The following is a 22953-nucleotide window of genomic DNA, read 5'->3' on the forward strand; positions in this document are numbered from 1 at the left end:
GGGGTGCCAAGGAACTCCTATGAAGGTCACAGAAACTGATAGGGGTTGGTTATTTCTTTCCATCATGTGGGTCCCCATTGAGCTCCTATTGTTAGGCTTGGTTTCCGACATTTTAACTTGCTGAGTCATTTTACCAGCTCTGTGATAGCTATATAAATAAATTCCAGGCCTTCTGAGTAGTGCAACCTATAGGACTCTGTCTGCTCCATTGTGCCTGGGATGTGAACCATCCTTTGGTTTCACATATTCATGCCATTGATATTGTCCTTATAGTAGTCCCTGTGGAGCTGTCTCACCTGTCAGATAGACTGTCTGTCACCACTTTTATATCTTAGTGACCCTCACAAGGTAGCTTCCTGCTGTGTCAATGCCCTGGTGATTCTCCTCTCTTCATCTCAACATATAGGCACATCCCTCTTCCCCGTTGCAAGGATCCTGTACAATGGGAAGGGACACTGTTCCTAACATAGGACCTGCTTCTGTCCTGAAGTTAAATTTGAGTAGATGGTCAAACTAGTGCCATTGTGATAAGCCCCAAATCATTAGAGGCACAGTGATTATGCATTACTACCCTAATCCTTGTTAAAATGTGTGTGTGTGTGTGTGTGTGTGTGTGTGTGTGTGTGTGTGTGTTTATTGGTGGGGTGATTAGATCAGTAAACCTTGAAACAAAATATTAGAGTCCAAACAAATAATAACTAAAATGAGATCGTGTTAATAAACCCATATGTCTGTGCCCATGTCAGAACTAGCCAGTGTCTAGGTTAAAGCATTTACCGCTCTAGCTGGGAGACTCTTACTGAAAATTCTGTTTGATTCAATTTACTTTTCTGTAAATGGCCATAATGGCTATAGTTCTTAATACATTTAGGTATTGTGATACATTTAGGTATTGTGAATATTCATAATGCAAAAAAATAGCAACAGTTTCAAAACATTTTATATCTATGGTTACTCTGTATAGAATGTGTTAACAGACAAGTTAGCATTCACATAATTAAGAGTGGCAACATTTAAAGACTTTGAGCATTAAGAATATAAAAGAGATTAGAATTATGGAACATTCAGGAAAATGCACTAAGTATAGTATGCTCAAGGTGATTACAATTTAAGTAAAGCTAACATAAATTAACTTTCAGCTAACTCTAAAGAGTGTTGGGTATGAGATAAGTAGACATATTTTAATTTGTCTCACATAACCTTTGCTTTCCTTTTAGGTGGATGATGACAGAATGGACCACGTGTTCACGAACGTGTGGAAAAGGAGTCCAGAGCAGACAAGTGGCCTGTACCCAGCAACTGGAAAATGGAACCCTAATTAGAGCCTGGGAGAGGGACTGCATAGGGCCAAAGCCCGCTACCGCGCAGCGCTGTGAGGGTCAGGACTGCATGACAGTGTGGGAGGCCGGAGTATGGTCAGAGGTGCGGTACTTACTCCATGTCATCCCTCCTTTTCTCCTCTGACCCTTCCCTTCTACAACATCCTGTGTCACATTCCAAATCACTTCACATGACAGTTGATACATAGAACTATAAATTTTGCTGAAACAAAAGGAAAAGAGCTAAGTTTTAAAAATATAAAAAAAAGTAAAGATATCCACATAACTCTTAGATCATTCCATGGGCATTTTAGACATTTTTGATTTTTCTCATGTGTACGCTGTGAGTACTGCTGGTAAGTATAAAGTGTATATTTGACTCCTCGAATATCTCTGAACATTTAAAAGGTCAAGAAAATTAACATTTAGCAATCATTTGATATGTACAAGCAATGAGTTTTTACTTCATATTTGAAGTTTACATATAAGTATTGTATACATTCTTACAAGTGTAAGAAAATTAAATATTTGCTGTTTTATATGTATGAGCAGTATAAATCAGAGGAGTTAATTCACTCAAACCCCCTACGGAAGTGGTAAAGCTATGTTGTAGACCAGGGTGAGCTCACTATTCTACACAGACTTGCAAGCTTGTAGTGTGCTAAATACATGTGTTTTCCATGCAGATCCACAGTGATAAACTCTCATTGTTGTTACACATATCTTAACATAATTATAGATGACACTTACTGCATACATTCAGTGACTTCGCCAAAGCAGTTTAGGTGTATAAGTACATGAATCCCCATAAACACACTTACATGATATATGCGCAAAGCCTACCCCTCCATATAGACATGCAGAAAATTATCCATGTACATAATTTCATCATATTGTATGTGATATAAAATGATAGACATGTTCTGTTCAATACCTAGTTGTCCCTCTAATAATTATTATTATTATTGAACATTCCTTAATCCATAGCGTGTACCAACTCTACTCAAACCTTTAATATTATCTTCCAGTGCTCAGTGAAGTGTGGCAAAGGTGTGCGGCATCGTACAGTGAGGTGCACAAACCCAAGAAAAAAGTGTGTCCTCTCCACCAGACCCAGGGAAGCCGAGGACTGTGAGGATTACTCAAAATGCTACGTGTGGCGAGTAGGCGACTGGTCTAAGGTGAGAATGATTTGCATGGAGTTTAGGAGGCAGAGAGAGCAGAGGCAGACATCAAGGAGTAGAGTGTTCCATGCCCAGCTTTTATATCCATGTCTCTCAGACTATGATCTCTAAGCCGTGATGTTAATGATTGAGATAAAATACATAAAGTGTCTAACATCATAGCTGATATTAAAAAAAAGAAGAAGCTCTAAAAATAGTGAGCATTATTTTATTGCTAACATTTATGGTTAGAGTTCTTCCTCAGGATATGTTTTAATAATAGCCATCTAAGAGATAAAGCACACTAAATGTGTAAACCCAAACTACACTTAAAGGGCATCATTTCCAGCAGAAAAGCAAAAAAAAAAAGGGACATGATATAATTCTCTTCCCTTCAGTATTATGAGTTGTGTACAGTAGGAATGGAAATATCAGAATTCCTTTCCATCTTTGGTAAAACAGGGTTGGAGCACAGACATAAACAGGGAGACAGAAAAACACTCAATGAAAAGGTATCATACAGGGGTCACTGGCTTGTCAAGAGAGGGACCGGGATCACAATTGTTTCTTTTTTATTCTTTTTTCTTTTTTTTTTTTTTTCGGTTTTTCGAGACAGCATTATTCTGTACAGCCCCGGCTGTCCTGGAACTCACTCTGTAGACCAGGCTGGCCTCAAACTTAGAAATCCACCTGCCTCTGCTTCCCAAGTGCATGCGCCACCACTGCCCAGCTCACAATTGTTCAAGTTAATTTAAATGGGCAGTATTCATTTGGGCAGTGGGCAATTTTATTCCATGGTAACAGTAAAATTTGCTAAAAGTTTTCATATGTGGAGGCTCATATACGATTTGACTGTGGAGTACACTGAATGCATCACTTCATAGAGCATCAATGAGCTCTATGTCTTAGGATAAAACTTGTACCAGATTCCAAATGTAATAATTCCACATTTACCTGTGGATTGCGTTTACCACAGAGCATCCAGCTCTGTGGCCTACATGAAATAGAAGTCTTCTCTCCTGGGTTTCATAAGTGGGAAGAAGATCTGCTGCAGCACAGTGGGAAGCATGATAGCTTTCTTCAAAATAAGCTGAAGAACATTCTGGAAGAAATACTTTCCATATATAAAGCATTGAGAATTATTCCAGCTTTCTCAATGCTGCTACACATGAAATTCTGGATATTTAAAGTCTTTTCTTGTGTGTATAGATGTCTAGAGTGGGTGTTGATGTAGGGCTGGAAGGCTTGGATGTGATGTGATGTGTGTGTGTGTGTGTGTGTGTGTTTGCACAGCTATGTGTTTATGGCTTTCTTCCTTATTAATAATTTGCACACTAAGATTTAATTTTAGCTCTTAGGAAATTTAATGTTTTGCCTGTGTTATCAACACTCAGATTTCACATTAGGACTCAGATGCACTTAAAAACACTGAACCTGACCCATAAGGCTTTTAAACACTTCACATTTCAATGGGAATGACTTTCAGGCATCAGTGAATTCCAGATCACCCATAATCAATTTCTGTAATGTGTAGGATTTGTTGTCCTAATTCTAAGTAGAAGAAAAGCACTTTTGGGTAGAATTCAAGAGATGTAAGTGTCAAATCTGATGACTGCATTGCATACAAGCATATTAACCCAACTTTTAAATGGGAAATGGACAAATAGGCAGATAGGTGTTAATATGATGAAATGATGTCTTTGAAGGTTCAGGTCAGATGAAAATGTAGAGACAGCACTAGCTATAGTCAGAGTACTCTGCCATGCTAGTCTTTTGTCACGTAGGTTTAGTGTGCATGAGTTGATCACAACAATAGAAATATGACTAAGACTATAGTATATAAAATGAATTATATTTTTCCAGCTTTGTGATAAATAGGAATATTTCAAAGGATGCCTGTATCCTAGTTAACTACACAACCTCAAATATAGACTTTAAAAAGCAGCAGATCTTGGTGTTATTATAGCACCTGACACAGAACTTGGAGCACATTTGAGGAGCCTTGTAGAGACAGGATTCACATAGCTGTCGCCATGACAAGCACTGTTCCTTTTCATTAACAGAATGTGTCTACTGTGGCCCTGTGTTGTATCTTCGTGAAAGAAAAATTAACTTTGGATGGTATAAAGAATACTGATTTCAGGGTTTTTTTTTTTTTAATACTAGCTTTGAAAAACTTTTTTTAATGTTACCATAATTATATATAAAATTCACAAGTCGTGTTAGATTGAATACCTTATAGCTGGGCTGTGTTGCTCTACACACTCACATAGCCTTTGTGGCGGGGCTCAGAGGGTGGTTCCAATGAGTCTTCTTCATCCTAGGACTCTTAGCCTTGAGCATCCCTTTCTTGCTTTGCGCTCATTCTCCATCTCATTACCCCCTTCCTCCCTCTCTCCTCCCCAGCCTCTCTTTACATCAAAGTACATTTTCTCTTTTCCTTAAAAACCTTTTTTTCCCCCCTTCCGAGCTCTCAGCATCAAATTCAAACACCAAAATGTGTGCAAATGAAAACCAGCGGCTTCTTGTGAATGTTCCTGATTTTACTACCACCTCCCCCTCTCTTACTTCTAAGATGCGGCTTTCATGTCGAAATGAAAAACATCCCAAACAATTACAGAGCAAAGGCACAGTGCTTCAGATACTGTGTTCCCATGATTAAAGTGTTCAGGGGCAGACAGAACACAGATCCCTTATTCTTATCAGCTGTGCCGTGCCTCTACAGCAGAGAAATAGCAACAAGATGTATGTGGTTGTGGCTGGATGTCCGTGCTCCCCTGAGGGCAATTAATCTGTCTTCTTCACTCAGTTCCTGCCCGGTGTTTTATACTATCAATACACCTAAGTGGCCCTGATATTAAAACTTGGTTTGGCTTTGATCAGGAATATTGAATTTGCTCACCATAAAGTCTCGCAGCACAAAAGCACTCCTCTCTTCTTAAGACAGACACAGCATGCACTGAATCAAAAGAGAAGTCCTAAGGCTCTCGCCCTTCCTAGGGGTCATTCGGGAAATTGATATCAATTAAAGGCAGAAGCAGCATATGGCTAATGCCTTCAACTAGCTGCTGGCATTTACATTAGCCTTTATGATTTCTAATATTTATTGTTGAGATAATTTAGTGTAAACAATGGAATAATTTCTCTCGGCTTAAGGGGCAGGGGAACCAGGTATAAGGGGAGTGATGTAGTTTAGGGGTACAGCACTTCCCTATGATATACCAGTCCTAAGGTTGAAACCCTAATACTACCAAAACAAACAAACAAGTAAACATATTCCCATGGAAATGTAGAAAGACTGGCTTCTAGGCACATGGCCTGCATAGACATGGCCCATGTTTATATCATTAAACTACAGAGTTTTTAAAATGAGGATACAAGGTGTTATATGCCTATTGTGGTTTAGGTTAATCCTTGACACAGTTGTGTGTCACATTCTGACAATGTCTGATGCAAATGTGGTTTGATAATCTTTCTAAGGGGAGGGGAACAGGACCCACATGTTTTGCGGTGACATGAATCTGCATTCACTCTCTTAAGCTGAAATGAAAAATAACATCATTCCCTGTGTTTAATAAAATGCCATATTTTCTTCACCAGTTTGGCTTTTCTGCCTTGATTTCAACTTGTATGACCTCTGGTTTGCATTAATGAAGGCCAGCGGAAGGGCAAGCAGAAGCATTTTATTTACCTGTTGCAAAGAATTTTGTCCTTTCCTAAAGATTTAATGGATTTTGGTCTTCCATGAAATATTAACAATTGATTGATGTCATTGAGCCAAATTAATTATTTTTGTTCTATCATTAGATTTATTCCATACTCTAAGTTCCAAGCTTATTTGGTACTGGAAAATTTCCAAAATATGAAAAATGAATAGTTTGAGACACATCAAATTATGACATTTTAAATCAGTATTTGGACTACATATCATTATGAGTTTTCTTGAAATGATGTAATCTTAAGTGGTACTTAGTCGTTTTGAGTGAGTTAACTATACGTCTAGTTGAAAATATCTCTGTGTAGACACAAAATGAATCATTTTAACTTATCCCTGGAAATGAAAACCACCACCGAATAATCATCTTCAAATGAATAGCAGAGAAAGCACATAGAGAAAGAATCTAAAAACTAAGGCGACTCTTCCTAAAAGGCAGATAGAATGAACCAGTCTATCTAAACCCTTTCCAGTTGTAAAACAGCGTCGAAGAGGATGATAATTCCACTTATTTAACATCATCCTGATTTGATGTCATCAATAATTTTCTAGTTGAAGTAGTTCTAAATCTCAAAATTGTGCTTTAAATTTTTGTTTATTCTCTGCAAACAGCATTCTAACTAAAAGAGTAAAATATACTGCATGTTTTGTATTTTAATTTTAACTTCTTGATTATTTCTAGTAAAGTAGTATTTTCAACATATATATATAACTAATGTTATTAGAATCTACTTGATCTATTGTCCTAGAACTACAGACTACAGAGAAATCACACTTTTTGAGTACCTAGCATGATTTTTCAAAAGGAGCCCAAAGCTGAGTAAATGACCAGTGAGTGAAGATGTTTGTAACCACCATGCCCGGTGAACTTATTTAATCCCTTGGGCCCAAAGGGTGGAACAGAAGTAACTCTAAGTTGTCCTCTCACGTCCATAGATTCACTGTGGTACACGTATTCCTGCACACTACACAGGCATACAACACACACACACACACACACACACACAAATACACACACACTTCCATATACACACACACACACACACACACACATTTTTCTACTGTTGCTTCTGAAATTACAATACAATTACATTTCTCCCCTTCCTATTCCCTTCCACACTCCCACATATGTTGCAGGAAATATTAAAAAATGAACCTAGCAACTTTCATTAGGGCCAGGCCAGCCTCCCTCACTCTTCTGCCACCGCCAACTCTCAGGGTCTTGCCCCCACGCCAGATGATCTCACTTGCATGGTCTCTTGGCCTGCCAGCTTCCATGCATTGTCCCATGCACCCCTTGTTAACCATCCCCACATCTAATTACCTGGTATGATTAAGACCCCTAAGCTTATAGTTAACCAATCAAATTTATGTATTACTATCACATTTTACAAGATGCCAATACAATAATTTCAGAGCCAATTAATAGTGATAAAACTTTAACCCAATTATTCTAACCTTTAGATAACACATCTGCCTCCATTCTGGTTCTTCTGCCCTCCTCACTCCCCCGTCCTCTCTCTCTGTCCCCCAAACTCCTCGCTCTGCCTCCCTTTTCCTGTCCAATTACAGGCCTGCCACTGCTTTAATATGATTGGGCAGAGAAAATCCTACAATACACATATAACCCTCCCTGATCACCTTCAAATTCATTTTCCACTCCTTTAACAATTGTTACAGGCATGTATATGCATATATATACACACATATATATGCATGTGTATATCACATACACACACACACACACACACATATATATATATATATATATATCCAAGCACACTCCGTTCAGACTGCACAATGTATGCTGTCCAGGGCTGACCGTTTGGCCCTGGACAACCAGTTGGTGTACTCTTACCAGAGGAATTCCACCTTTCCCACCCCCAGCTTTGCCTGAGTGCCTATTTATTGTTCTCTGTGCAGGATTGAGGCCTTGTAGGATTTTCCTCATCCAGTATTGTATGCTCATTGGTGCTATCCTTGTTCAGCTCACCCTTGTTGGTGATTAATTAGCCACATTAAGAAGGAGCTCCAAGTAGAATGCAAAACTAATTACTTACAATGTACCAGATCAGTGTGCTTTGTGAGACCAACCATCGTAACTGTAAAGAGACACTGGGTTAAGTAATTATCAACTTAAAAACAACCCAGGCCTAAGTAAAAGATCAAGTAAGCAGTGATGTATTAGTTTACTTCTCTGTCACAGTGATAAAACACTAACAAAAAGCAACTTGAGTAAGAAAGGATTTATTTCATCTTACTGCTCTTACATTATGGAGAGCAGCCAAGGCAAGAACTCCAGGTAGGAACCTAGAAGCAAAAGCTGAGTCAGAGATCGTGGAGGAACACAACTTACGGACTTGTCCTCCTGAGCATGGTATACTCAGTTTGCTTTCTTCAGTGAGCCATGACCACCTGTTCAAGGCTAATGCTGCTCACAGAGGAATGGACCTTCTTCTATCAATCATTAATCAAGAAACTCTTTCATAGAGGCCCACAGATTTGGCTTTTGATGTAGGCAATTTTGATGTTATCTGTCAAATCAACAAGTGTATTTTCTTTAATAGATTAAAGTCTATTTTCCCATCTCAGTTGATATTTTATACCAGTTTGATGGAGGCAATTATTCAATTGAGCATCCCTCTCCCAGATGACTCTAGTTTCTGTCAGGTTGAAAAAAACTGAATTAATACCATTGAACCCATAACAATTTGGCAAACAAATACATGAATATTAAACTATAACCTTTCCTATTTTGTTTGTCTCCACAATTTCATATCAATATCACAATATAAAATATAGCATAACTTTAAAAGTATCACATAAGAGATTTATTTATTATGTATACAGCATTCTGCCAGCATGTGTGCCTGCAAGCCACAAGAGGACACCAGATCTCATAATCAATGGTTGTGAGCCACCATGTGGTTGCTGGGAATTGAACTCAGGACCTCTGGAAGAACCAGCAATGCTCTTAACCTCTGAGCCATCCTCATTAGGGAACATGGTTGGAGACAGTCATGGTGTTGGAGAGGTAGCTGGACAGGTAGATGAGAGTTCTACATCCACAGGCAGTGGCAAGAGAGAGACATTGGGCCTGGCTTGAGCATTTTGGGACCCACAAATCTCATCCCCTAGTGACACACGTCCTCCAAAACAGCTACACTTGTTCCAGCAAGGCCACACCTCCTAATCCCTATCAAATAATGTCATCCCCTAATGACGAAGCATTGAAATCTTTGAAGGCCATTCCTATACTAAACCACCACATACCCCATACCAGGTAATATCAGATGTTGGAGATTCCAGAGTCCATGACATTGCACAACTCAGAGGTTGTATTTCCACCTCAGAGGGGTATTTCCCTTCAAAACAGGGAAGCTGAATGATTTTTTATAAGGATTTCAAAATTATAGAAATAACAAGGAATAGTCACAAAGATCCAAATTAACTTTGTTAGTAAAATGTGAAAGTGTAAAATATCAACTGAGATGGGTAAATAGCCTTTAATCTATTAAAGTAAAGAAAATACACCTGTTGATTTGACAGATACATCAAACTGCCACATCCTAGAGACCTCAACGTCTTCATTTTATGACTAAATTGTTATTGATTTAAGTTACTTTATTTTAATTTCTATTATTATTGTTATCATCATCATCATCATCATCATCATCATCATTATTATTATTATTATTATTATTATTATTATTATTATTATTATGAGAGGAACTGATGTTGAATAAAATAAAGCAACTCTTCATTCTTGGAATTTCCAAGTGCTTCAACACTTTTCTGTATATGGACAATTACAAACAGGAAAATATAGTATTTCTTCTTTTTCTTCTTTACAAAACTTCCTTTTGGAAAGGACGTTGGATGTGTGCTCTTCAGTGTGATATGTGTGCTCTTCAGTGTGATACGCCTTGTATGACTCACCCTAGATTTCTCAATGTTTAAGGTCTAGTTATATGGATTTTTTTTCTCCCTAGAGGAAATTTGAGCATTGAAACCAAATTAAAAATATCTATGCCTTGGTGAACCATCCCTGAGGTTGATTAACCTTTTATAACCTTTTATAATATATAATTACACACACACACACACACACACGCGTGTGTGTGTGTGTGTGTGTGTGTGTGTGTGTGTGTGTGTGTTTATGTTTGACAAACGCACATGAGTATGCTTTCAGGATCCACCTGTTGTGTCTCTCCAGTGCCGGCATTACAGGCGAGCAGAGCCATGGCAGGCTTTTTGTGTGTGCGCTGGGCATTCATCCTCAGGTCTCCACACATTCAGTGCAGGCGCTCTTACCATTGAGCCATCTCACCAGCCTCCTTAAAGTTTCATGTGGGGATAGGAGACTTCTTTGGCATCCTTGTGACAGGACATAGATGGTATTCTCACCACTAGTTTAGACAGCAGCTCTCTAACCCAGAAGGGAAACAGAGAAGAGAATGGCTCTCACCTGAGACCTAGTGAATGTGAGACTCCTGTCATGATGGAGTAAATTAGAGATAGTTGCCATATGCTAATACCTGAGCTGCTGGCAATCAAGGCTTTACTTATTAAAACACTATAAAGATGATTTCCGAACTCACATAGTTCATTCCTCTCACTTACATAACCAAATGAATCTGGTCAGCTTTTGACAGAACTGTCGAATGAGACCTGGAAAGTATTTAAACTTAAAGTGACGTCCAATCACTGTGATTGAAAAGTGCTCTCTGTAGCATGATGATATGTCAGAACTGTTTGGTCCACGTCATGTGTTCCTTCGGCCTCTGTAAGACCCTCTGATTTCTTGGCTGAGAGCTGACGAGATGACAAATATAGGTGAAAGCTTACACCTGTTGGTGGCTTTGTAGTAATCCATCCCTCTCATTGCTGTATTGATCAGTGTACACTTGCTATCAGTTGTAGACACACAATCCTTTCACAAGGCATTAAGATCTCTTAAATCATTCATAAGCAACTTCTTTGACCACATAAATTTCCTAGACTTGCTTTAATTACATGAAAACATTTCATTAAACACAGCACACTACTTAGATCTTTAGAGAGGAGGGGAAGGGGAGAAAGGAGGGAGCAAAGAAAATGACATCCTCAAATGCCTGAAATCTAGGAATAAATTGATTCCAAATACCCATGTGTTAAATAAAGCCGACAAACTGTTTCAAAAGGACAGCAAAACAAACAGCTCATCTTAAGAACGGAGCCCAGCTCTTGTCCTTAAGCATGTGTGTTTCACACTCACTTCATTAAAACGCTGAGTGGGAGCTGCCAAGCCTGTACATAGCCCAAGAGGAATGCTGCTCAAACCATTTCCAGTGGAAGTCATCGCTCAGCTTCCCTCTGAGGTCTGCTTGAGCCACGACTGCTACTTCGCTCTTGTTAAACCACTTTCGAATATCTCGTTATTCCCAAAGACAAATTCCCTGAATCAGTGCCGCCTACCTCTTAACAGATTGGCACTTACCATTACAGATTAGATCACATACTCGAAGACTGTCCATTATATTGGTAGTTGAAAAAATTCCCAAGCCCTGCCAGTGACTATTTTCCCTTAATTTAGGAAGTCCTATTTCTTCTAACAGCCAGCTGGAAATGAGTAAAGTATTACAGAGCTTTTCTTAGTGTTTGGCCTAGAGAAAACACATTCTCTCCAAAATATATATCTTTGGCACTGTCTAGAAGTAAGGAATCTTGGGTAATCTCTATAAAAGCCAACTGTGAGAAATATTATTTTTAACACTTAAATACACTGATTTTTTTTTTTTACTTTCAAGAAGTTTAAAAATAAATCAAACTTACATTAGACATTTTAGTCTAACATTTTTAAAATGAATATTCATTAGAGATAATTTTACTATTGGATTTTGTGCCTCTCTGGTAAAATCTATAAGGTGGCATTTTACAGTGTTTACAACTAGAAGAATTTTGTGGTCCCTAAAGACTGCTTATAACTTCCACAGATTAATGCTTCAGTAAGCCTGATGGCAAATTATTTCATTATATAATCTAAATATACACATTTATAGATACTTAAATCTCCCATTAGGTCCAAATAGCTAACTAATCTAAGTATTGAAAATGAGATGTAGCTAGGTGGAACCTGAATAAAATCACTTGTATGACTATACTCAATCCAGGAGGGAAAATAAAAATTATATTCAGCCAATAGTTTATAGTCGCAATATCTTTCCCACTAGAATCTCATTATTTTGAAGTTAGATTTGGAAGTCTTATTTTATCCCCTTGTTAAAAATCACCCCAAGTTCAAATTGTAACTGCCTAAACAAATACAAAATATTTCCATAGCATGAGTTGGTTGATAAGTAGATTTAGTCATTATTCCAATGTGTAATTTGAAAGTACAGTAATTAAGGTAAAATACTATTTGTAGTTCAAGAAATACTTCATTCTAATATTCATACACACACATAGACATATATTATATATACACACACATAAATATATATTCACTTTTTTGTGTGTGCCAGGAATCAGATAGCTGCTATCATACTCTTTGATTTTAGGACAACTTTTTGTATTTCTTCTGTCTTTTATATTCTCCCTTAGAAATATTACATTTTCTTTACAGTGAAAGCATTTATAAGGTCAGCCCGATCTTCCTCCTCTCTGACATAAGAATAGCAGAAAGGATGTAAGCCACAGGAGGGCTCAACCTTTCGACTGCAGCTTAGGGTTCTCATCTACAAAAGTGGTAGGCCACAATCCTGTCTCCTCTCAGACACTGTATTTTGAACACACCAAGGGTATAGAAAAAAGAAGTAGCTATAAGGGTGGATAATGTATATTTTAAATTTTTATTGTTTTTGAAAATGTGTTGTATTTTGGTTATATCCATCCTCTCCTCATCTCTTCCCGGATCTAATCCCTCTTCTACACCATTTCAATTTCGTGTGGTCTTTCATATTTTTAAAAACACACTGAGTTTAGTTAGGGCTGCCCATATACTCTAGAGTCTGTGGCCATTCACTAGAATGCGTTAGACTTATCAGGACTCCAGCCGTAGAGAACACTAAAACTCCATCTTCTGGCAGCTAGTGATTTTCAGTAACTTCTCGGCTATGGATGTGACTTCCTTCCTGCCCACCTCCCCTCTCTCCATGCCTCAGCTTTCTCTGGTTTGAGCTTGTACATTGCATGTGAATTCATGTGTGCAGCTGCCCTAGTGTGTCTGGGAAACACTCCTTATAGTCACCCACCCACTGCCTCTGGCTCTTACAGTCTTTCTCTCACCTCTTCCAAAATGATCCCTGAGCCTTGTGGGCGTCTCAGCGTAAGTCTCAAGGATATACATGTCCTGTTTAGGGCTGAGCATGCTGCAGTTCCTTAGGCTCTGTACCTTATTTGGGTTTGTGTTAGTCACCATCTACTGCTAAGAGGAGCTTCTCTGGTGACTTTTGAGATCCACACCCACTGTGGATGTAACGAGAAGTCATTTGGAATCTGTTTATTCCTATGTCCCATTAGCAAAACGATAGTAATGGATCCGTCTCTATGGCTGGTGACCCTTTGTAACACAGTTTCATGGCCCTAGTAACTGTCCCAGATATGGATTCCACCTGTGGAAAGAAACTTAAAATCAATTGGAAAGTGATTGTTATTCCCATGATGGTCATGCCACTATTGCCTTCAGTGGGACCACAGGGAGAGTGGGGCACATCTAAGGATGAGAAGATAAAACACAGTGCCACTAAAGGGAATGGAAATAATGGAACATGATGGGATATCAGGATGGAAAGGTAGGGAATAGAATATAAGGAGTGATAAATAACTCTGTAGACCTGCTGACAAAGACAAATGACTTAAATTCTACTGTAGAAGCTCCCTGAAATATGAACACATAGTTATATAAAACATGTTTAAATGGCCAGATGGTGGTGGTACAGGTCTTTAATCCCAGCACTTGGGACACAGAGGCAGGAGGATCTCTGAATTTGAGGCCAGCCTGTCTAAAGACAAAGACAGAGACAGGAATGGGGAGGGCGAGAGGAAGAGGGAAATGGGGAGAGAGAGAGAGAGAGAGAGAGAGAGAAAGAGGGAAAGAGAGAGAGAGAAAGAGAGAGAGAGAGAGAGAGAGAGAGAGAGAGAGAGAGAGAGAGAGAGAGAGAGAGAGAGAGAGAGAGAGAGAGAGAGAAACTCTGCCTTGGAACACCAAGGAAAATGCCCATAATTGCCATAACAGTCTAAGAAATACAGAGTCAATGTCATACCTCTATTGGTAGCATTGGCTACGAAGTCCCATAGACCCTCAAATATGAGCCATTGCCAATGGTCTTGGTAGCCTCACAAACTTGGTGATAAGACCCTATTGCTGAAAACAGCACCCTTGTCTAATAGAACATAGAGATATCAGGCTGGTACTGATCAGAAGCCTCATTCCTCCCATCTAGTTTCCGTAGAACCTGAAGGTGCTATGAGCTAATGGGAGGAACGTCTTGCCCAGAAGTGAACCCTGCAAGCTACGATGAACCTATCTAGCAATCTTAATTTAAGGGAAGATCAATTATTATTGGTACCTGGTTGATTTGTCAAATTTCTTCTTGTGGTCCTCCCTTAACAAACTAGTCATTTTTCTACCCCAAGGGTATTAAAATATTGTGTAAATTTGTCTTATGTTTAGTGTTTTGGTATGCAAGCTGAGATGTGAATATCATTTACTTTAGTATCAGAAATTGTCATGGATATCTCAAGAAAGAAAAAAAAATATTTATTCTCTTAGTCGAAAAATCTAAGGTGACCTTTTCTAAACATTCCTCACATATGTCAGAGCAGGGAGATCATTTCCATAGGTCACCTGTCATGATGAATAAGTTAAAATAAAATCTGCATCAAGATATTGGAGCAAGTTTTGTATGAAGAAACATTTATTTTCTGTAAGCTTTGTTATTTCTGTCAAAAAAAACCCACAAGTGTCAAAGGCATTTTTAGACATCTACGAAAAAACTCCTTATTATGGTTACTCTACAAGTCACTGCAGCAAAGCTAGGACGATGTGATTGCGTGTGCGCGCGTGTGTGTGTGTGTGTGTGTGTGTGTGTGTGTGTGTGTGTGTGTGTGTGTTTGTACAGAATAAAAAGGAAGGACTGAATCATGAGGTATTTTGCTGCAAAGGTCCTTAAGGGCAATATTAAAGTTTGGGAACAGATTCCCCAGTACACAGTTCAAGGCTCTATTTTAGCCCTGTTCTCGCACTTTTTTCTTGCCAAGACAATCTCAATGGCAAGTTGTCTGGTATGCCTTGGATTTCCTTGACATTTTTTTTAGAGTATTGGATTTGTTATTTTAACAATTTTGCTTTACTAGAAGTCAAAAGAATTGCCATGTTTCAAATATATTTAAACCTTTCATGCTATGTGTGAAGATCATGCTTAAAATTAATTAGAAGGAATAATGGAGATAAGAGAGCAATATAATTTTTAAAATTGACTTATGTTGTGAAGAAATGCACCACACTACACTGCCATACTTCTTTCTGAATGACTTGGTTTATATCAAAGACCATGAATGGATGCAAAATAAATAATGTGTATATCAAAGAGTATCACACATATATAAATGGAGTGCTTGCAATGGCAAGAAACAAATGTTTGGCTCCCACGGGCTTGTGTTCATGGTTGGCCTGTCCTTGGGGAGGAAGACTTTCTTCAGTACTCTTTCCCCCTCTTCTCAGTTGAGTAGCAAAACATCCTGCCCCAAACCCACCCCCCATTCTCTTTCAGAACCTCTATTTTCTCCACAGAACTGGTTTATATCTGAAAGTACAAAGTATTTGGCTACCTTATTTTCATTTTTTCTCTTTCTTTTTCTTTTTCTTTCCTCCTTCCAGACAGGGTTTTTCTGTGTAGATTTGGATGCCCTCACACTCATCTGTAGGCCAGCACGGCCTCAAACTCACAGAGAACTGCCTGTCTCTGCTTCCTTGGTGATGGGATTAATGGTGTGCACCACCATCACCTGGCATTTGAATGCTGTCTTTCTCACCTTCCTATGAAAATACAAGCTCCTGAGTACTTCCACATCTGAGTATCCCAAACTGTACTTGATACATTGTCACCTTTGAGTAAATTAATGAAATAAGCTTTATGATTTAAATGTAGTCAAGCTTTGGGGAGATTAATTATGCATTTATGATGGTTTGTATATGCTTGGCCCAGGGAGTGGCACTATTAGGAGGTGTAGCCTTGTTAGAGTAGGTGTGTCACTGTGGGTGTGGGCTTTAATACCCTCATCCTAGCTGCCTGGAAGTCAGTATTTTGCTAGCAGCCTTCAGATGAAGATGTAGAACTCTCAGCTCCTCCTGCACCATGCCTGCCTGGATGCTGCCATGTTCCTGCCCTGATGATAATGGACTGAAACTCTGAACCTGTAAGCCAGCCCCAATTAAATGTTGTCCTTTATAAGACTTACCATGGTCGTGGTGTTTGTTCACAGCAGTAAAACCCCAACTAAGACAGCATTTATTTATACACTATTAGACAATACTCTGAACATACTAGATATTTACAAATCCATTTCTATTTACTGTCTAACCATAACTGTATGTCCTCAAGTTTGCCCCACAGCATTTCCATACTCTTAAACAACATCTTCTTTCACAGTGTCCTAATGGGAAACAAATTGTATAGTCACTATATCTAAAGACCAATTATGCTAATGACTTGTCAATAAGGCAAATGGGTTTACCTCATGCTACCTAATGTGAATCTTAACAAAATAATCATTTCTACATATAATAATAGTAAAACAGAAAAATATCATAGTTTGCTTTCTTTTTCTGTGACAAAAACACTCTGTACAAAAGCAACTTGGTAAGGAAAAGTTTTATAAGTCCTGATCATGGCCAGTTATTGTGAGGAAGCCATGACAAGAACTCAAGGCAAACCTGGAGGCAGGAACTGAAGCAGAGACCATCGGGAAACATTGCTTACTGTCTGGTCTCTGTGGCTTATTCAGCCTACTTTCTTATACAGCCCAGGACCACCAGCCCAGGGTGACACTGCCCACAATGGGCTGGACAAATGCCCTATAGATATGCACATAGGCCCGCCCCTCAATTGAAACTCCTCAATTGAGGTCCCCTCTTTCTGGTTGACTCTACTTTGCAGCAAGCTGTCATGTCAGAACCTCTCTGCTATAAAAGTTAAAATTATTCAGCAATATGGGGGATGGGGAATGGTTTCTAACTGTTGTAGCCTAAGAAGAGCAGTAGCAAACACCTAGTATCCAGTGATGCTTAGCTCTCTCCAATGTCTCAATTCATATGCTTAAGTTCATGCTCCATTTCTAGCACGTCTGAGTTATAAAACGTACTTAACTTACTTCGCCTCTGTTTTTCTCTGGGAATGATGAAATAGTACTCATGGGTGTCATGGGAAACGTCTAAAAACATACAATCTCTAAATACCACTACCTTGACATATACAAGACATGCTGGATACATATTGGCTAGTGTTGGAGCCACTCGGTACAAAGGCTTTTAGAAGGAGTGGTGCCAGTCTCTTTAGTCCCAAAGCAACCGTGTCTTGGTAATATAGCTTACTATTTAAATATTAAACAACTGGCTTAAAATGGATGAAACTGCCTGGCTTCCACTGTATCTAGTAATCTGTTTTTAATCCCACGCATTAGTCACTGTGTTTTGTTAATAAGGGACATTAAGTACACCACCAGATCTTCAGTATAAATAGACCATTCATTTCATGTTCAGTACAGGATTCAGAGCATAAAGATTAATCAATAAATATTGTTTTAAAAACCCCAATAGTTGATGGAGCATTCAGGAACACCCAAACAAAGTATCATTTTTAAAGCTGTTTAACACAACTTTTGTCACAATGTTTCAGTTTTCATGAAGAATCATTAATTAATGAAACGACTGTTTCGCTATACACAGCCTCGGCACTTGAAAACTGCCCCACAGCAGTAACATTAATAATAAACTGTGTGGAAGTTTTACTTCCATCACGGGTTAGAACTTAAAAACTATTGTTGGGATCAACTGCAATACTTTGCTTAACACAAAGGGGAAATAAGTTGCAGATACATTCGTTGCTAGGGGCGATATTAAAATCAAGGCCTTTTAATTCCTGTGCCAAAATTATTTTGGCTTTCTCTTTTAAGGCCTGTCTGTTTTTAATCACAGTGATGTCATTTGAGAAAATACCAATTACTTAGTTTTGTCTTCTGTAACAAGTAAAAAGTTAGAAGACTTCCCGGGATCCCAGCTGTCTCTCTTCAAATACTCATTTACTTTTTTTTTTCACATAATGAGTAATAAAACTTTTACCAAATTTTATTTTATGAAGAAAATAATTTCTGCTAGGCTTTCGTTCTATTTATTGAAGTTTTCTAATGGAAATTAAATTCTAAGAGCATTAAACACTTAATTTGATAATGTTTATTTTATTAGTTTCAATCGCAGACATAATACCGCTTACTTAAACAAATTACAAAATTTTTATTATTCCCCGAGTAGTATATTGATTTTCACGTTACGCTCAAATTATTACAACATTGATTTTCATAAGAAGTAAAACTAAAGTGTTTTATGGCCCAGTGTCCACGAAACTAACATTTTAACCATTTCTCAACTGATTCTGTGTCATCATGTATATCTGTAGTTACTTTTACTTTTGTTAATAATTTTGAAAAAAAAGCAACAGATGTGTTGCTTCTGCTCGCTCATACTCTTTGGCATCTTGAGGAATGAGGGGGAACGACAAGGAATGGTTAGTGACAGATGTTCTGGATTCCTTGGAAAGTGACAGCGGACCAGGGAGGCCCTCTTCTGACTCAGCGAGCTCAGCCTTTGCACTGTGCGGATGTTCTCACTCCTTTGCTTCCTCAAGCACCCTGGTTGTCTTGAAATGCTCCGCGAATATTAGGAACGTAGATCAGAACACCTTCTCACGTATTCTTACCCTACAGATTGCTTTCGTTACTTATTTATTAAAATGTATATCCTGGGGGGATGAGAAGAGAACAGAGTCTGTCAAGTGCTTGCATCACAAGCAGGAGGACTTGGTTTGAGCTCCAGTGCCCACAACCCATAATAATCCCAGCACTGGGTAGTGCAGGCAGAAGGCTCACTGGGGCTCCCCCAGCCAGCCAAGCTAGGCTAATCAGCAAACTCCAGCCAATGAGGGGCCTTCTCTCACAGGAGATGGATGATGTTTCTTAGGATGACACTTGAAGCCCTTTGGCTTACACACACACACACACACACACACACACACACACACCCCAAATAATAAATAATCAAAAATGTATGTACTTGCTTATTTATTGATTTAATTTATTTATGACTTCCATAACTTCTTTAACTTATTTTAAGTCCACCCCCATTCCCTCCCTTCCAATTCCTGGCATATCCTAGCCCCACTATACTCTGCTAATCTTGTGTGTTGTTTTGGTAAATCCAGTGAGTCCACTTAGGGCTAGCAGGTATGTCTGTATATATGGCATCTATAATACATGGGTCATAAATAGCTCATTACATCAACAATGATATGGGAGAGAGATACTCCTTGGTAAGTACAGATATATTCTTATATAATTTTTGTGTATCTGTGTATATATATATATATATATATATATATATATATATACTATATATACATATATATCAACATACACACACACCATACACAATCACACACACACACACACACACACACACACACATAGTGGCTTGAAATTCAGACAGGGAAAACAGCAAAATAATTCATACTCATTTTCTCCCCTAGTGCTCCGTTACCTGTGGCAAAGGCATGCAGTCTCGTGTTATCCAGTGCATGCATAAGATCACAGGAAGACATGGAAATGAGTGCTTCTCTTCGGAGAAACCTGCAGCGTACAGGCCATGTCACCTTCAGCCCTGTAATGAGAAGATTAATGTAAATACAATAACATCACCAAGACTGGGTAAGCACATCACAGAGTGGATGGCTTTAGGGCACCGAAAGGTGCCCTTAGGTCATATATTGCCTTCAAGTTTGGGAATTACTAAACTGGGCCAGTTTGCTTGTCTCTCATTTGGGTCTAATTAAGTATACTTTAGTCCAAAAGGTCACAAATGAGTTTTAAAAGTTTCATAAAGACCCCTTTCCCTCCCTGATGGATCTACTCAGGGATAAGTCTAGGAATTACTGATGTCACACTACGTGAGGTCATCTTGCCACAGAGTTTAAACTTCAGTCTAGCTCCACAGTGGAACTATGTAGATTTCTGTGGAAGGGGCAGTTGTGAATAAACCTTAGATTCCTCCATGGGGAATGCCCTCCTTTTGGTCCTGGATGTAAACTTTCTTCAGGATAAAGTATAAAAATGGTTTCCCCTAAACAATGAGCACCCAAACCTGATGTACTTTTTTAATATTTGAGGACTATTTATTTATTTATTTATTTACTTATTTATTATTTTTTTTTCCAGATACAGGGTTTCTCTGTGTAGCCCTAGCTGCCCTTGAACTCACTCTGTAGACCAGGCTGGCCTCGAACTCTGAAATCCGCCTGCCTCTGCCTCCCAAGTGCTGGGATTAAAGGCGTGCGTCACCACTGCCCAGCTGAACTCTATATTTATAAACCCTGGCAATATTCATTTCTTTTTGTATTTTTTTAACTCATTGCTTAATTGACCTACAAAGGGACATGCCTCTCAGGATTTTCATTCATATTGAGTTCTGGCTGCCCTGTCCACTCCAGCCCCATCTCCTGCCACTGGTACCTACTGTACCCTTCTATCCCCAGTATTCCCCGGTCCACTTTCATATCATGTGTGTTCTATTATCATACCTTAAAGGGTCTCTTGTTCCCATATCATGGCTACTTTTCTAGCTTCTACTGCTACACTTAACTTCCACAAAATACACACACACACACACACATAATTTAAAAAAGAACAAATATGAAAGAAACATGGAGTAGTGATTACTGGGAATATTTTTTCATGTTTTTTGTGTTATGATGTAATTTTGTTAAGTATTATCAATTCTTATTATATAATTTATCATCAAGAAGTAGAGTGTGCTTTTAATGTAGGTGTCTGGTATTTGCATAACAAATCTTAATGACTATGTGGCAGTTACTACTTTAATAACACTTCGGTGTGGCAAACAATGGATTAAATTTTTCACTTGTGCATATATCCTCTAGAACAATTTAAATATGTGATTATTGGAATAATTGTGACAATAAAAGAAGCTAAGTTATCATATGTACTTTTATACTGTCAACAAAAGATTCTGTGGGTTCAAGAAGTTTGATTCTTCGTGGTAAAGCAACAATTCCTTTTGAGCCAGATAATTAATGATTCTTTGAAGTAATTAGTTAAAATAGAATAACACTATTCAAGATGAAAGTTAAACAGTCCTTAAACAGAAGGCTCAAATTAAACCAACCCCCTGTGTAACAATCATACAGAGTCTAAGAAATATCATTTCGGGGAAAATCTTGGAAGGAAGGAAGAGCTCTGTTAAAATTGCATTTTTCTACTTCTGAGTCTTTGAAAGTTGTATTGGTTGCTCTTCTGCTGCTGAAATAAAGGGTCCCAATGAAAAGCACATTAGGGAAGAATTTGAACAGCCAGAAAAGGAAAAAACAACAAACAAACAAACAAAACCAACGTACTGCAAACTGAATTTCACAACAGAATTTCACATCTGTTGTGAAATACACATTACTCTGACACCCTAAAGCCATATCTTCAGTATTAAATTGTCTAGATCCGATCTTCAGTACATCCAAGCACTGCTGATGCATCACCACAAATTTCAGTCATTCTGAAAGCCAGCTTGATGCTTTAAAAAGCCAAGATTCATTCTCCATATTGCCTGCTCCCCCACTTGTTATGTGGGAAAGTATTGTGCAGAGTAGACATGGGCATATTTGCATTTTGCTGCTTATTTGTAGTTCCATTCGTAGACATAGTTATTAATATGCAGATATATTAAGTCCAGTGGGGTGGTGCACACATTTCCACTCAGAATCTAGGGAGATCAGGAGGCAATGCTCAGGAGTTCAAGGCCATCTTAGGTTATAGTGAATTCCAGACCAACATGAGCTACAGAGCAATTCTGCTTCAAAGAAGCAATCACTTATGTAGCTGTACATACAGAGGAGAAGAGACTACGCTCCACCCTTTTAATCTTATCTACAAAAATACATGAATAAAACTTAAGTGAAATAGATAAAATTGCAGTGTTAAACTAGACATGGCTGCAGACACTTGTAATCTCAACAATAGATTGAAGTCTAAGAATTTACATGCCAAGACCCTATTTTCATAGTACATACAGGGGCCTGGAAAGGGGAATCCATGTTTACAAGTACTCATAGGTCTTCCAAGGCACCCAGTTTTGGTTCCCAGCACCCACATGGTGGCTCACAGTCAACTGTAACTGTAGTTCCAGTGGATCTGATGCCCTCTTCTGACCTCCTCAGACACCATATGTACACACGGTACACATCTGTAGGCAAAACAATCAAACCATACATACAATATAAAATAAATGACTTTAAACAATGCACATATCTATAAGCAATTATATGGGTTAATCTCAATTGTCAACTTGTTGAAATCTAGAATCATATGGGAGACAAACCTCTTGGCATACATGCTGGGAACTTTTCTGACTAAGTGAATTGAAGTGGGAAAACTTACCCACTGTGGGCAGCACCATTCCCTAGGAGAGTATCTTAGACTGTATGAAAAGGAGAAAGTGAGC

The 22953-nt window shown here is 38.5% G+C and overlaps 1 protein-coding gene and 1 long non-coding RNA gene across 4 annotated transcripts in view; one reads left to right on the forward strand and one right to left on the reverse strand.

Annotated features, from left to right (window-relative positions):
* Nucleotides 1-22953, forward strand: part of Adamts19 (ADAM metallopeptidase with thrombospondin type 1 motif 19) — a 187349-nt gene that overhangs the window by 162284 nt on the left and 2112 nt on the right. For both annotated transcript variants that reach the window (XM_031365741.1, XM_031365742.1), the window contains 3 exons: nt 1218-1422; nt 2348-2500; nt 19976-20153. In XM_031365741.1, the coding sequence (XP_031221601.1) occupies nt 1218-1422; nt 2348-2500; nt 19976-20153 (536 nt within the window). The remainder of the gene's footprint in view (nt 1-1217; nt 1423-2347; nt 2501-19975; nt 20154-22953) is intronic.
* Nucleotides 1-22953, reverse strand: part of LOC116087200 — a 34817-nt gene that overhangs the window by 964 nt on the left and 10900 nt on the right. Inside the window, exons 2-4 of one of the 2 annotated variants that reach the window (XR_004117314.1) lie at nt 19987-20106; nt 1436-1542; nt 1201-1299 (exon numbers count right to left, since the gene is read on the reverse strand). This is a non-coding gene — a long non-coding RNA (uncharacterized LOC116087200). Of the gene's footprint in view, nt 1-1200; nt 1300-1435; nt 1543-18515; nt 19193-19986; nt 20107-22953 lie in introns of those variants that run through there. The other variant, XR_004117313.1, reaches the window with a different exon arrangement.

The sequence above is a fragment of the Mastomys coucha genome, unplaced genomic scaffold, assembly GCF_008632895.1.
Source record: "Mastomys coucha isolate ucsf_1 unplaced genomic scaffold, UCSF_Mcou_1 pScaffold13, whole genome shotgun sequence".
NCBI lineage: Eukaryota > Metazoa > Chordata > Mammalia > Rodentia > Muridae > Mastomys > Mastomys coucha.